General features: G+C 43.3%; 1 protein-coding gene across 1 annotated transcript; it reads left to right on the top strand.

Moving 5' to 3' along the window:
• Window positions 1-312: 312 nt before the first annotated feature.
• On the top strand, window positions 313-13,387 carry LOC308685421 (uncharacterized protein). Its single transcript, XM_081357183.1, has 6 exons — window positions 313-517; window positions 3,021-3,101; window positions 3,291-3,326; window positions 9,866-10,021; window positions 10,123-10,206; window positions 11,411-13,387. The coding sequence occupies exons 1-6, from the start codon at window positions 419-421 to the stop codon at window positions 11,783-11,785; spliced, it is 831 nt and encodes a 276-aa protein (XP_081213309.1). The 5' UTR covers window positions 313-418; the 3' UTR covers window positions 11,786-13,387.
• The last annotated feature ends 481 nt before the right edge of the window (window positions 13,388-13,868 follow it).

Raw genomic sequence — 13,868 nt, 5'->3', positions numbered from 1 at the left:
GACAATAGCCAATCATAACAGTGGCCGTTCACTGACAAGCCTTAAAGGAGCCGCGCCTTAAAAACTGATAACGTCAGACACAGGCCCAGAATGAGGGTTGAAAATAATTGTTTTTCCACATATAAGTTATTTTTTGAGGAACAATACCTTAACATAGTTAACCTCAAAGAACATATATGTATTAAAAAAAATCTAAAAAAATTAATCCATGTCTTGACCCCTTTAAGACGTGTGGGTCATCTTACCCCGTCTTATATTTCAAAGCACTGTGATATTACATAACAAACGATAGCCCCGCCCCCTCATGAGTCAAGCCCCGCCCACCGCACACAGAAGCCACCCGACAACACAACACTGTCTCTCCGGTAGAGAAACTCTTCAGAAACACAGATTTCTCGGACCTTTTCTCCGCGGGAACATGCATTCGGGTCAGCTCGAGAAAGCGGGCTCTCTGAGGAAACGGACTCTCTCTCGAGGAATGAGCGAAGAAGAGTCTCTTCGGCACATTATCAGAGAGGTAACTTAACGATATGAGTGAGTCAGTCTTCAGAGTCCGGATCTTCTTTGTGTGACTCGTGACTCGTGACTGGATTTCTGCTGTAATCGTCTTCTGATCTTTGACGGTTGTGTCTCCTGGATTACATTAGCCTGTCTGTTGTTATACACGCCAAAGCCTCGATAAGACGATAATTGGCTGAGTTGGGACTGCTTTCTAACTGTAAATGATCAAATTCTCTTTACCTGAAGATTTACTTGATTTTAAATATATAGCAAATGCTATTCTAATTTTTCTTAAATAAATACGACCTGTTATTTTAACAGAACACACCCTCCGATGATGATGATGATGATGATGATGTGCGCGATGATGCTGAATCTCGCGATAAAAAACGAATTAAACGTGACGAACGATCAGAGCTGTTCATGATTAACTGACTTTAATCTAGACTGTTATAATCTCCTTTTGAGGCTATGATTATGACATCAGTCAGTGTTCGCAATCACATGAAGTTTTATTCTGAAACTTCAGTCTTAAAGGGACAGTTCACCCAAAAATGAGAATTCTGTCATCATTTACTCTCCCTCATGTCATTCCATCTTCAGAACACAAATGAAGATCTTCCTAATGAAATCTGAGAGATTTCTGTTCCTCCATTGACCGTCTACGCAACTACCACTGTGATGCTTCAAAAAAAGTTCATAAAGAGATTGTAAAACGAATCCATATGAATTGAGAGGTTTCGTCCAATTTTTGGCAACCTCTTTGTAGGGCATGGAATCGATTCCAAAGTGAATCGATTCTAAGGTGAATCAAGAGTCGATTCCAAATGTTGGGATCGATTCCATCAAGAGGAATTGAATCCTCTTTAAAAGCCTTTTTCACAATAACAGCTGGTCATTAATTCGCCTCTGATTCTCTCATAGTTTTCAGAAATACGATTCATTTCCGTGAACAGATTCTTTCGGGCGGTTTGTTTCAACGAACTGGTTAAACCGATTCAGTGGTTCTTTTACGCTAGCGTGTGATGATGTCACTAGAACGTCTTTCTGAAGCCCCGTTCACACCGTATGTCGCTGGTCTCTGTACTGTGAAGTCGCTTGTGGGCGTTCATAGTGCTGTCGCTCTAATGTGATTGGTAGACTGCACGTCTGGCCATATCTATACAAAATACCATCACAAGTGATACAACTATATCATTTTAATTTGACTAGGAATTAGGCTCAAAAGAAACAGTATGCTGTTGGGAGAGTGTTTTTATATTACCACAGCAGTGTTCAGTGGATTAAATCATTTAGCCTACTGGATTAACGATCGATCAATCAATGAATTACTAAAACATCATTCGAATTTGACAAATAATCAATTTTCTTGTCCCTAATTGTCAACATAATGCAGGGGAAACTGTAAAATGAACTGCAGCAGTGCTAAACTTAAACTTGCATCATAAAATTACAACACTCGAACTAAATGTGTGAATTTAACTCACTGAGACTGTCGACAGTTTCTTTTCCATGCATCATTTTATTATATCCATGTATGTGGTTACAGTCAAATCATATAAAGCAGCGAAATCGCCCTCGAGCTCTTCTGTCTCCTGCACTCGAGACGGTGACGTGAGCTGAGCTCCACTGAAAGTCTTTTTTCCTATTGGTTGTCGCTCGCGAAAAGCGCTTCTCATTTGCATAAAGTTGAAATTTCTGAACTTTTGTCGCGCGTCTCGTGTCGCTTGACACGCCCACATTCTGTCGCCAACAGTCACTGTCGCTCGTGTCGCCGGAAGTCGCCAGCTTTCCATTGAAATGAATGGGATCATGCCGCTTTGTCGCTGTGTGTCGCTGGCGGTGTGAACGGGGCCTAACAGGTTTAATGTGTCACTGAAACATTAGAATAATGATTATTACCTTTCATTCGCTGAAGTTAATAGTGTGTGTCGTCACATGTTTCTGACATTAAAGTTTTGCACCCAGGACACACATCTCTGGGATGGAAACGCTGCTTCATTTGCAAACTTTTATGCGATATTCCAATTTTGTGCAGAAGTTAAGTTCACAACTTTGGATGAAAACACAGCTATAATACAACTGGGCAACCACAATCAGTGGTCATTATAATAATTAATGCGCAGAATAAAGGGGCGGGGCCTGGTTGAGTTAGTAGTGTGTTAAACTGGCGGTTATGGTAAGGGGCGGGACATTTCCCAAACACACTCGAAGCGCTCGACCAATAGAAGGAGGGGCTTCATAGAGACAGGAAGTAATCAGAGCGTTACTGACAGACTGGGAAGAGAGGAGCCGCAACAATGGAGAATATGAGGAGAATAATAAACATTCAAGCAGGAAAACCTGTTCTAGTAGAGCCTGAAACAACATTAAGACTGTAAAAGAGCATAATGTGGCCTCTTTAAAACTCCAAATTCTGCCATATTTCCTTTCAGAATCCTTTGATGGAGTTTGTTGCTTAGATTGCTTTACTGTTTTATATTAGTAATGAATAATGTGCTGTTGTTGATGTCGTGCAGGCGGAGGAGACGAGCAGACACCTGTCCCGCAGCGACAGCAGATACGGCACGCTGAGGAGAGGAGCGCGGGAAGAGAGCCAGGCGAGTAGTGTGATGTCTGCCATCTGAGTGTGTGTTTAGGCAGAACAGTGTGTTTAAGTCTCTCTCTCACAGATCTAAACCTGCTGAACAGGAGTCACTGATCCAACCAGATGCATTTTGTTAGAAAAATGTTACTTTGTTACAAGTTTTATGTACTAATGAACAATTGTATGTTTGTTTGTTTTTTAGAGTGAAGATGATCTGCTTTCTGAGAGCGTAGAAGTGGTAAGATTTACATATTTTTTAAAACCAAATTTTATATGTAATAGTTTTACTGTTGTGAATTATAAAAGCTGCTATTTCATAAAAGGAGTCAGTTTCCAGGATAGGTGATGCAAGCAAATTCAAAATATGAACAGAACTAAAGTAACACTGATGCATGCTGGGCGAGTTGAGACACGCAGGTGTGGAGGCGATGAAGACTCGTGTAGTGAATCAACAGGTGTGTCTCGAGTCAGTGTTCATGACTCCCATCAGAGACTCGTGAGACGCTCCTCTGTGAATCACACGACTCACGGGCTCATTAGTAGGGTTGCAAAATTATGGGAATTTTCAAAGATGGAAACTTTCCATGGGAATTAATGGGAATTTAAGGGAATTAACAGGAATTTATGGGAATAAACGGGAATAAACTGGGAATTTTCAAAGTTGAGGGTTGGCTCTTCATAGGGAACTTAAATATAGTTGAGGAAAGTATATTTTAGCATAATCTTGACTAAAACAAACAGATGCCATTCAAATACACTTGAATATCCATGCCATTCCTCAATCACATGCACACTGCTTACTGCATGGCTATTGAGACCACACCCCCTACTGGCACTGTGCATGCCTCCATCACATGTACAGAAGCCCAAAGCACAAGACTATTGAAGGCACACATTTGAGCCTGTGGACTAAACAAAGTGAAGTAAGTTTTGATGATATTATGGGGAAATATATTTTCCCCATAATAAATATATTTATTAAATGTTTAAATTGCAAATATCACATACAAATGTATTCATCTAGTAGATAGCAAGCTGATAAGTTAGATGCTAAATAAGCTAGCATAACTTTATTTACCACATAAGTAGGGCTGGGCGGTATGACGGTATATATCATTACCGCAGAAGAAAATGTCAACCGTAGCAGATTGTTTTATTCCGTGTATACCGCAACATGTAAATAAGTAGGCGTGGTTAACTCACGTGCAGCGTGCGTGAGACTGAGACACTGATATTTGTCAAAGAAACATGAAGAAAGACCAAGAGGATCCACAAAAGGAATTACGTTTTCAAAATTAACGTGATATTTTCGGGGGGGAAGGTGCAGAAGTCAACTAGAGCAGTGCAGCACACTGAAAGTTTAGAGAGACGCACATGCTCGCAACGGGGCTTACTTTACAACAAGTTCATATATCAATATTCTAACGAATAGAAATAACCTTAAATAATGTATCTTTCCGTCTCTTATGTGTACAGTTACTTTCAGAGTGGACGCGCAAGCGGTTGCCGTGGTAATGAATATTTCCAAAATTCCCCAGCTTAACTTCCCATGGAAATTTACCGGAAAATTTCCGGAAATTTACCGGAAATTTTCCGCCCCTTTGCAACCCTACTCATTAGCATTTCCCTCTAAGCTCCGCCTCTCTGAGCGCTGCTCTGCCGTGATTGGTCAGAAACCAAACACTCATTATCATATCTGAATCTCAGCTCTTGATCACAGTGATACGAACAGTAATGATGGCGTGGGTTTTACCGTATCAATCTCATCAAAGTGGATTTGCTCTGTCAGCAGAAAACAGCGTCTTCTCGACACGAACAACACAAACTCTTCCAGTCTCAGATACACTACAGTGTTTGAGGGCGGAGCTAAGAGCCAATCAAGCCAATATGCCAATCAAGACCACAGGCTGGCATTATGCAAATTAGTTACAAACCTACATGCAGGTTTAGCAGGAATTGGGACTGAATTACTGACAATAGCTTTATTACACACTACATGAAAGGCATTATCTCAAAAAGAGGCACTTTAAGAACTATAGAATGTCAAAGCTGACAAAATAAGAAATAAATAAATAAATAAATACATAACTAAATAAATGTACAAATAAATGTAAAAAACACAAACAAAAATGAGTTTTCTTCATGTATTATTATATTTTTTTCCACATTTATTAAGTAATCTATGTATTTGTACATTTATTTGTTAATGTGGAAAAAATATAATGCATAAAAAAAACTATAAATACTCATAATTTTTTTTTACATTTCTTTGTATGTTTACAGTGCATCCGGAAAGGATTCAAGTGCTTCACGTTTTCCAGATTTTATGTTACAGCCTTATTTCAAAATGGATTAAATGATTTCCCTTAAAATTCTACAAACAATACCCCACAGTGACAAGAAGACAGTGAAAGAAGTTTGTTTGAAATCTTTGCAAATGAAGCACATGTAAATAAGTATTCACAGCCATTGCTCAATACTTTGTTGAAGCACCTTTGGCACCAATTACAGCCTCAAGTCTTCTTGGGTATGATGCTGCAAGCTTGGCACACCTATTTTTGGTCAGTTTCTGCCATTCTTCTTTGCAGAACCTCTCAAGGTTGGATGGGGAGCGTCGGTGCACAGCCATCTTCAGATCTCTCCAGAGATGATCAATCGGCTCGAGTCTGGGCTCTGGCTGGGCCACTCAAAGACATTCCCAGAGTTGTCCTTTAGCCACTCCTCTTTTATCTTGGCTGTGTGCTGAGTGTCGTTGTCCTGTTGGAAGATGAACTGTCGCCCCAGTCTGAGATCCAGAGCTCTGGAGCAGGTTTCCATCAAGGACATCTCTGTACATTCATCTTTCCCTCGATCCTGACGAGTCTCCCAGTTCCTCATCTTTCCCTCGATCCTGACGAGTCTCCCAGTTCCTCATCTTTCCCTCGATCCTGACGAGTCTCCCAGGTCCTCATCTTTCCCTCGATCCTGACGTGTCTCCCAGTTCCTCATCTTTCCCTCGATCCTTACGAGTCTCCCAGTTCCTCATCTTTCCCTCGATCCTGACGTGTCTCCCGGTTCCTCATCTTTCCCTCGATCCTGACGTGTCTCCCGGTCCCTCATCTTTCCCTCGATCCTGACGAGTCTCCCGGTCCCTCATCTTTCCCTCGATCCTGACGAGTCTCCCGGTCCCTCATCTTTCCCTCGATCCTGACGAGTCTCCCGGTCCCTCATCTTTCCCTCGATCCTGACAAGTCTCCCAGTTCCTCATCTTTCCCTCGATCCTGACGTGTCTCCCAGTTCCTCATCTTTCCCTCGATCCTGACGAGTCTCCCAGTTCCTCATCTTTCCCTCGATCCTGACGAGTCTCCCAGTTCCTCATCTTTCCCTCGATCCTGACGTGTCTCCCAGTTCCTCATCTTTCCCTCGATCCTGACGAGTCTCCCAGTTCCTCATCTTTCCCTCGATCCTCATCTTTCCCTCGATCCTGACGGGTCTCCTGGTTCCTCATCTTTCCCTCGATCCTGACGAGTCTCCCAGTTCCTCATCTTTCCCTCGATCCTCATCTTTCCCTCGATCCTGACGAGTCTCCCGGTTCCTCATCTTTCCCTCGATCCTAACGAGTCTCCCAGTTCCTCATCTTTCCCTCGATCCTCATCTTTCCCTCGATCCTGACGAGTCTCCCAGTTCCTCATCTTTCCCTCGATCCTCATCTTTCCCTCGATCCTGACGAGTCTCCCAGTTCCTCATCTTTCCCTCGATCCTCATCTTTCCCTCGATCCTGACGAGTCTCCCAGTTCCTCATCTTTCCCTCGATCCTTACGAGTCTCCCAGTTCCTCATCTTTCCCTCGATCCTGATGAGTCTCCCAGTTCCTCATCTTTCCCTCGATCCTCATCTTTCCCTCGATCCTGACGAGTCTCCCAGTTCCTCATCTTTCCCTCGATCCTCATCTTTCCCTCGATCCTGACGAGTCTCCCAGTTCCTCATCTTTCCCTCGATCCTTACGAGTCTCCCAGTTCCTCATCTTTTCCTCGATCCTGACGAGCCTCCCAGTTCCTCATCTTTCCCTCGATCCTCATCTTTCCCTCGATCCTGACGAGTCTCCCGGTTCCTCATCTTTCCCTCGATCCTGACGAGTCTCCCAGTTCCTCATCTTTCCCTCGATCCTCATCTTTCCCTCGATCCTGACGAGTCTCCCGGTTCCTCATCTTTCCCTCGATCCTAATGAGTCTCCCAGTTCCTCATCTTTCCCTCGATCCTCATCTTTCCCTCGATCCTGACGAGTCTCCCAGTTCCTCATCTTTCCCTCGATCCTGACGAGTCTCCCAGTTCCTCATCTTTCCCTCGATCCTCATCTTTCCCTCGATCCTGACGAGTCTCCCAGTTCCTCATCTTTCCCTCGATCCTCATCTTTCCCTCGATCCTGACTAGTCTCTCAGTTCCTCATCTTTCCCTCGATCCTGACGAGTCTCCCAGTTCCTCATCTTTCCCTCGATCCTGACGAGTCTCCCAGTTCCTCATCTTTCCCTCGATCGTCATCTTTCCCTCGATCCAGACGAGTCTCCCAGTTCCTCATCTTTCCCTCGATCCTGACGAGTCTCCCAGTTCCTCATCTTTCCCTCGATCCTGACGAGTCTCCCAGGTCCTCATCTTTCCCTCGATCCTGACGTGTCTCCCAGTTCCTCATCTTTCCCTCGATCCTCATCTTTCCCTCGATCCTGACGAGTCTCCCAGTTCCTCATCTTTCCCTCGATCCTCATCTTTCCCTCGATCCAGACGAGTCTCCCAGTTCCTCATCTTTCCCTCGATCCTGACGAGTCTCCCAGTTCCTCATCTTTCCTTCGATCCTGACGAGTCTCCCAGGTCCTCATCTTTCCCTCGATCCTGACGTGTCTCCCAGTTCCTCATCTTTCCCTCGATCCTGACGAGTCTCCCAGTTCCTCATCTTTCCCTCGATCCTCATCTTTCCCTCGATCCTGACGAGTCTCCCGGTTCCTCATCTTTCCCTCGATCCTGATGAGTCTCCCAGTTCCTCATCTTTCCCTCGATCCTGACGAGTCTCCCAGTTCTTCATCTTTCCCTCGATCCTGACGAGTCTCCCAGTTCCTCATCTTTCCCTCGATCCTCATCTTTCCCTCGATCCAGACGAGTCTCCCGGTTCCTCATCTTTCCCTCGATCCAGACGAGTCTCCCAGTTCCTCATCTTTCCCTCGATCCTGACGAGTCTCCCAGTTCCTCATCTTTCCCTCGATCCTCATCTTTCCCTCGATCCTGACGAGTCTCCCGGTTCCTCATCTTTCCCTTGATCCAGACGAGTCTCCCGGTCCCTCATCTTTCCCTCGATCCTGACTAGTCTCCCGGTCCCTCATCTTTCCCTCGATCCTGACGAGTCTCCCAGTTCCTCATCTTTCCCTTGATCCAGACGAGTCTCCCGGTCCCTCATCTTTCCCTCGATCCTGACTAGTCTCCCGGTCCCTCATCTTTCCCTCGATCCTGACGAGTCTTCCGGTTCCTCATCTTTCCCTTGATCCAGACGAGTCTCCCGGTCCCTCATCTTTCCCTCGATCCTGACTAGTCTCCCGGTCCCTCATCTTTCCCTCGATCCTGACGAGTCTCCCGCTTCCTCATCTTTCCCTCGATCCTGACGAGTCTCGCTATTTTGTTGTGTTATTTTCCCCTTACTACTATTTTTTTATTAGTTGTTTTAATAATTTTTATTGAATCGGAACCGAAACCGGAATCGTTTGGCGGAACCGGAAAATTTCTTACGATTCCCAACCCTACAGCTTCATGAAGTTTCGAAACCATTATGAATCTTTTGTTCCGAGTCAATGGTTCGGAGCGTGTATGACACTGCCACAGTCGTGATTTCAGTAAATGAGGCTTTATTACGTCATAACCGTTTCAAAACACTTTAAAATTTCAATGGTTCACCGCTGGGGGTGAATGATCTCTGTCAACCCATGAATCATGAGTCGTCACTGAGAACCAATGAACTCTGATCAGTTTTATACATTTGTAGATGTTTTAATTAGACGTTAGTATGATTCAAATTAATAATGGTAGTTGAAAGTCTCCGATTGGCCTGTTGAGCTGAACCATTCATAGAACAAACAAAACAAACCCTGACAATTAATAAAAGAACATAGACACTTGATAATTTTATTAGATGATTAAATAATTGCATTTGAAAGATTTTACTTGCAATAAAAAATGTGCACTAGATTTGTAAAAGTTGTTTTTATGCATGTTTGGTCCGGGTTTTAGTTGCGTTTACACTGTTCTGACCACTAGGGGTCACCGTGGAGACGGGTGTCGGGTTGTTTTCGAAGCCTCGACACAATACTGCACATTTGCTTCAACTTCAATTTGACCTTATATAGACAGGTGTGTGCCTTTCCAAATCATGTCCATCAGCTGAAGTCACCACAGGTGGACTCCAATCCAGCTGTAGAAACATCTCAAGGATGATCAGTGGAAACTGGATGAACCTGAGCTAAACTTTGAGTGTCATGGCAAAGGCTGTGAATACTTATGTACATGTGATTTTTTTTATTTTCTATTTTTAATACATTTGCAAAGATTTCAAACAAACTTCTTTCACGTTGTCATTATGGCGTATTGTTTGTAGAATTTTGAGGGAAATAATGAATTTGATCTATTTTTGGAATAAGGCTGTAACATAACGAAATGTGGAGAAAGTGAAGCGCTGTGAATACTCTCCGGATGCACTGTATGTATTGTGTGTGCTTTGGCGTTCCATCTAGAGGATGTGTGTAAAGTTGTGTTTGCTGCGCAGACGGAGCTGAACTACGAGGAGTGTGTGACGGATCTGCGGATGCTGTCGCTCCAGCAGGAGGCGCTGCTCTTCCAGGTCGATGTTCTTCAGGACGCGCTCGAGGGGACGGAGGAGATGCTCCTCGAAACACAGAGAGAGAATCATCAGCTCACACTGGTACTGTGACACGCTGCTTCACACACACACACACACACACACACCCACACACACACACACACACACACAATGAGCTGATGATGTGTGTTCTGTCTGAGCAGGAGCTGGAGAGAGAGAGAGCGATGAGGAGGACGGTGGAGTTCAAGCTCGCCTCAGTAACACAGGAGATGGAGAGGTTACGAGAGGTGAGGAAACACTGCGCTTACATCATCACATTTAGAGATCAACAGAAACTGCTGTGTGTGTGTGTGTGTGTGTGTGTGTGTGTGTGTGTGTGTGTGTGTGTGTGTGTGTGTGTGTGTGTGTGTGTGTGAGAGAGAGACACTGCATGCTTGCGTAACCATGTGTGGAGAACTGTGAGTGTGTTCACTTCTCTCTTATTTTATTCTTTTATCATCCACCATGAGAGCAAAATGTGCCTGGATGTGTTTTACTGAGATAGATAGATAGATAGATAGATAGATAGATAGATAGATAGATAGATAGATGGATAGATAGATAGATAGATAGATAGATAGATAGATAGATAGATAGATAGATAGATAGATAGATAGATAGATAGATAGATAGATAGATAGATAGATAGATAGATAGATAGATAGATACATTTGATGGACAAGTATACAGCCATTCTCTGCCATTATAAAGCTCGGAAGAGCAGGACATTTTTTAATATAACTCTGATTGTGTTCGTCTGACAGAAGAATGTCATATACACCTAGGATGAGTTGAGGGAGAGTAAATTATGGGCTAATGTTCATTTCCTCCCCTTGAGGTTATGAATAAGCTGGTGTGTTCTGAAACAATGACAAAATTCACATTTAGGAGATATAAGCATTCAAAACTCACAGTCTCTCACTTCTGCTAAAATGGATCAGGGATTTTTATGACATCACCGCTTCTCATCACATCTTCTGTCCAATCAAATGCTCTCTAGAATCTGAAGCTCCGCCCCCTGTGCTATAAACACCACCTGACCAAAGCAACCGTCGACACACAGAGCATTATGGGTTGTAGTGTGTGTTCGTTTGCTCAGACGCTCCAGTTTTATTCCGGTTTCCAACTGTACGTTAAGAATGAAATGAGTCCTCTACTATTGAATCCAGCGTATCATCAGCGCTTGGATTCGCTGCCATGGTGCTGTCTGTCTGTGAGGGAAACTAAACGCTATTGGCTATTTGAAAAGGGGGAGGAGCCATTCAATATGTCCAGCCTTAGCTTCCTGTTTATGTCAACACATCAAAGCTGTGCATTCCAAGACACTTCAGTGGGACTTTAAAATAAGTTGGGATTAACTACTTGGAACTTTCAAAAGTAATTTGATGCCACTCTTATGGTTTATAATATTCCTCCAGACTGTGTTTGACGGATGTTTGCTCGTGTGTTTAGGAGAGGACAGTGGAGCAGAAGTGGAGACCTGGCCCTGAAGGATCATCAGTGGACGGAGACGATACTCCACTCCCAGCCAGTGGAGGCGCTCCTGTGCATCTCAACACACCAATGTTAGACCTGAAGAACGTGATCAGACAAACACTGGGTCTCCCGGTGTGTAAGGATCATCAGACTCCTGAAGTGTGTGAAGGTCATCAGACTCCTGAAGCTCAGGATGAGAACGAGGAGAGCAGCGGATACGAGGACGCCCCGTCCGAGTTCTCTCCCACTTCCGACACTGCCGACACTCCCGACATTCCCGATCCCGAAGAGGAACCCGACGGGAATAGTCCTGCCAGGATCCGCAATGATGAGTCCTGTACTCTCTCTTGAGTCTTTTATATGACCATACAAAAACAAGGTTCTGATAAATTTGTGTACTATAGAATTATGACACTTGATCCAAGTTACATTCACTGAAACCGCCTTTGCACACGCTTACAACTTTACAATGAAGACTACTTTGATTTACTCATCACTAGTCAACGAAATAATTTAGGAAAAGAAGGAATCTGCACTTTGGATCCCACTTTATATTGGGTGTCTTTAACTAGTGTGTTTACTATAATTTTAGGTGTAAATACACTGTTGACTTTCCCATAAACCCACTCAAACCTGTCCTAACGTTACCTAGCCTGGCAAGCCAGACCTACATCAAGATGTTGAGTCTGGCAACTCACCATAGACACGGCTCAATCCGAGGGGCGGGATAAACGGCTGTCTTTCAAATTCACTTGGCACGCAATAGGACAGCGCTTCACCCAACCAGAGCATTTTCCCAACAGCGGAGCTAGTTGATGATAGATTAAACTTTTGCCGTATCTGGCCGGCAAAACTACGAACACATCTTCCTGTTTTAAGAATGACTTAAGTGCCGTTCTTTGTTCTTTTCTCAAAGAAAAGCTTAACTCCAATTCCTCCAAAGTCACGGACAAAGCCGATTCGAAAGACCGCTGTTCGTCATCAGCCATTCTTTGTTTTCAAGTAGCAGGGAATGCACACGGAACCGTCACAACTCTGTCGTCATTATGTAAAGCCCGCCCACCGACTCTATACACGACGTGATTGGCCTGACTAGAGTTTGGTTTTTCCAGCTCGAAAGTCAACGGAGAGTTGCTAGACTACCCTGGAAGCAAAATAAATTTTGCTGCCGCTAGGGTGCGTCTAGATTTCTAGACTAAACCTTACCCGTATCCTCCTTAATAACAGCTCAAGTCATTCACAATACAACATCAACAATAAATACACTATACCTAGTAGTTATTATTTTAAGAGGACCTATTCTGCCCTTTTACAAAGTCTTGATGTTGTTTCAGGCTCTACTAGAACAGGTTTTCCTGCTTGAATGTTGATTATTCTCCTCATATTCTCCATTGTTGCGGCTCCTCTCTTCCCAGTCTGTCAGTAACGCTCTGTTTACTTCCTGTCTCTATGAAGCCCCTCCTTCTGAAAAGGACACTGTGCTCTGATTGGTCGGCTGGAGCAGTGTGTTGTGATTGGTCAAGCGCTTCGAGTGTGTTTGGGAAATGTCCCGCCCCTTACCATAACCGCCAGTTTAACACACTACTAACTAACTCAACCAGGCCCCGCCCCTTTATTCTGCGCATTAATTATTCAAATGAGGAAGAAACTCAAGACTACACTGGAGGCGTTTCAGGAGTTCAGAAACACTGACACTGATATAGAGAAGAACTGGAGCTTTATCATGATCAAACGGCAACATTACACACTAAACACAGATGGAGATGGACAAAAGCACAACAGCTCTTTAAAGACACCCAATATAAAGTGTGTTCGGACTTTGTTTCTGCTAGTAAATTCCATGTTTTTTGTTATTTTTTGTTATTATTTTATTTTTGTGTTGGATTTTAAGACACTTGTTAATAAAGCATTACTTTGTATTTGTATTTTGGCCCTATTAAAAAATGCAATTTATATTGTTTCATATTGTATTAATCAAGTCAAAGTGTCACTTTAAGGACAAAACCCAACAGCTGTTAGTGAATCAGGGCAGTTTACAGTTAGAGAAAAGCCAGTTCGAGGATTGGTGAAGGAAGAGTCTGAGCTGATGTTCACTATTGCATGTGTCATATAAATCCTCAACCTGTATTGTGAAGATCATCTTATTATAGTTGTGGAGTTTATTCTAAAGGAAGTATCGTGTTTATTAACCCTCTGGGGTCTAAGGTGTTTTTGGGGTCCTTGAGATGTTCTGTCATGCCCTGACATTTTTGCTTTTTTCAGTTGCTTATTAACATGTTAATAGAAAAAAAAATTACACACTATTTAGCACAAACAGGGCTACCATGAAATGTGAGCAACAAGAATGTACATGTCTGCATTTTTGAGAGAATAATGTTTATGCATGGTTATTGAAAAAACTAAAAACTAAAGTTTCTGAAATAAGGCCATAAAA

This window comes from Scardinius erythrophthalmus (genome assembly GCF_964197995.2).
Source record: "Scardinius erythrophthalmus genome assembly, chromosome: 25".
Lineage (NCBI taxonomy): Eukaryota > Metazoa > Chordata > Actinopteri > Cypriniformes > Leuciscidae > Scardinius > Scardinius erythrophthalmus.
The sequence above is the reverse complement of the archived record's forward strand: the minus strand, read 5'-3'. Positions and strand labels throughout refer to the sequence as shown.

Coding starts and splice junctions, on each gene's coding strand:
- LOC308685421 (XM_081357183.1), top strand. CDS start 419: ATGCATTCGGGTCAGCTCGAGAAAGCGGGCTCTCTGAGGAAACGGACT. Junction 518..3,020: donor TTCGGCACATTATCAGAGAG/GTAACTTAACGA, acceptor GATGTCGTGCAG/GCGGAGGAGACGAGCAGACA. Junction 10,022..10,122: donor AGAATCATCAGCTCACACTG/GTACTGTGACAC, acceptor CTGTCTGAGCAG/GAGCTGGAGAGAGAGAGAGC.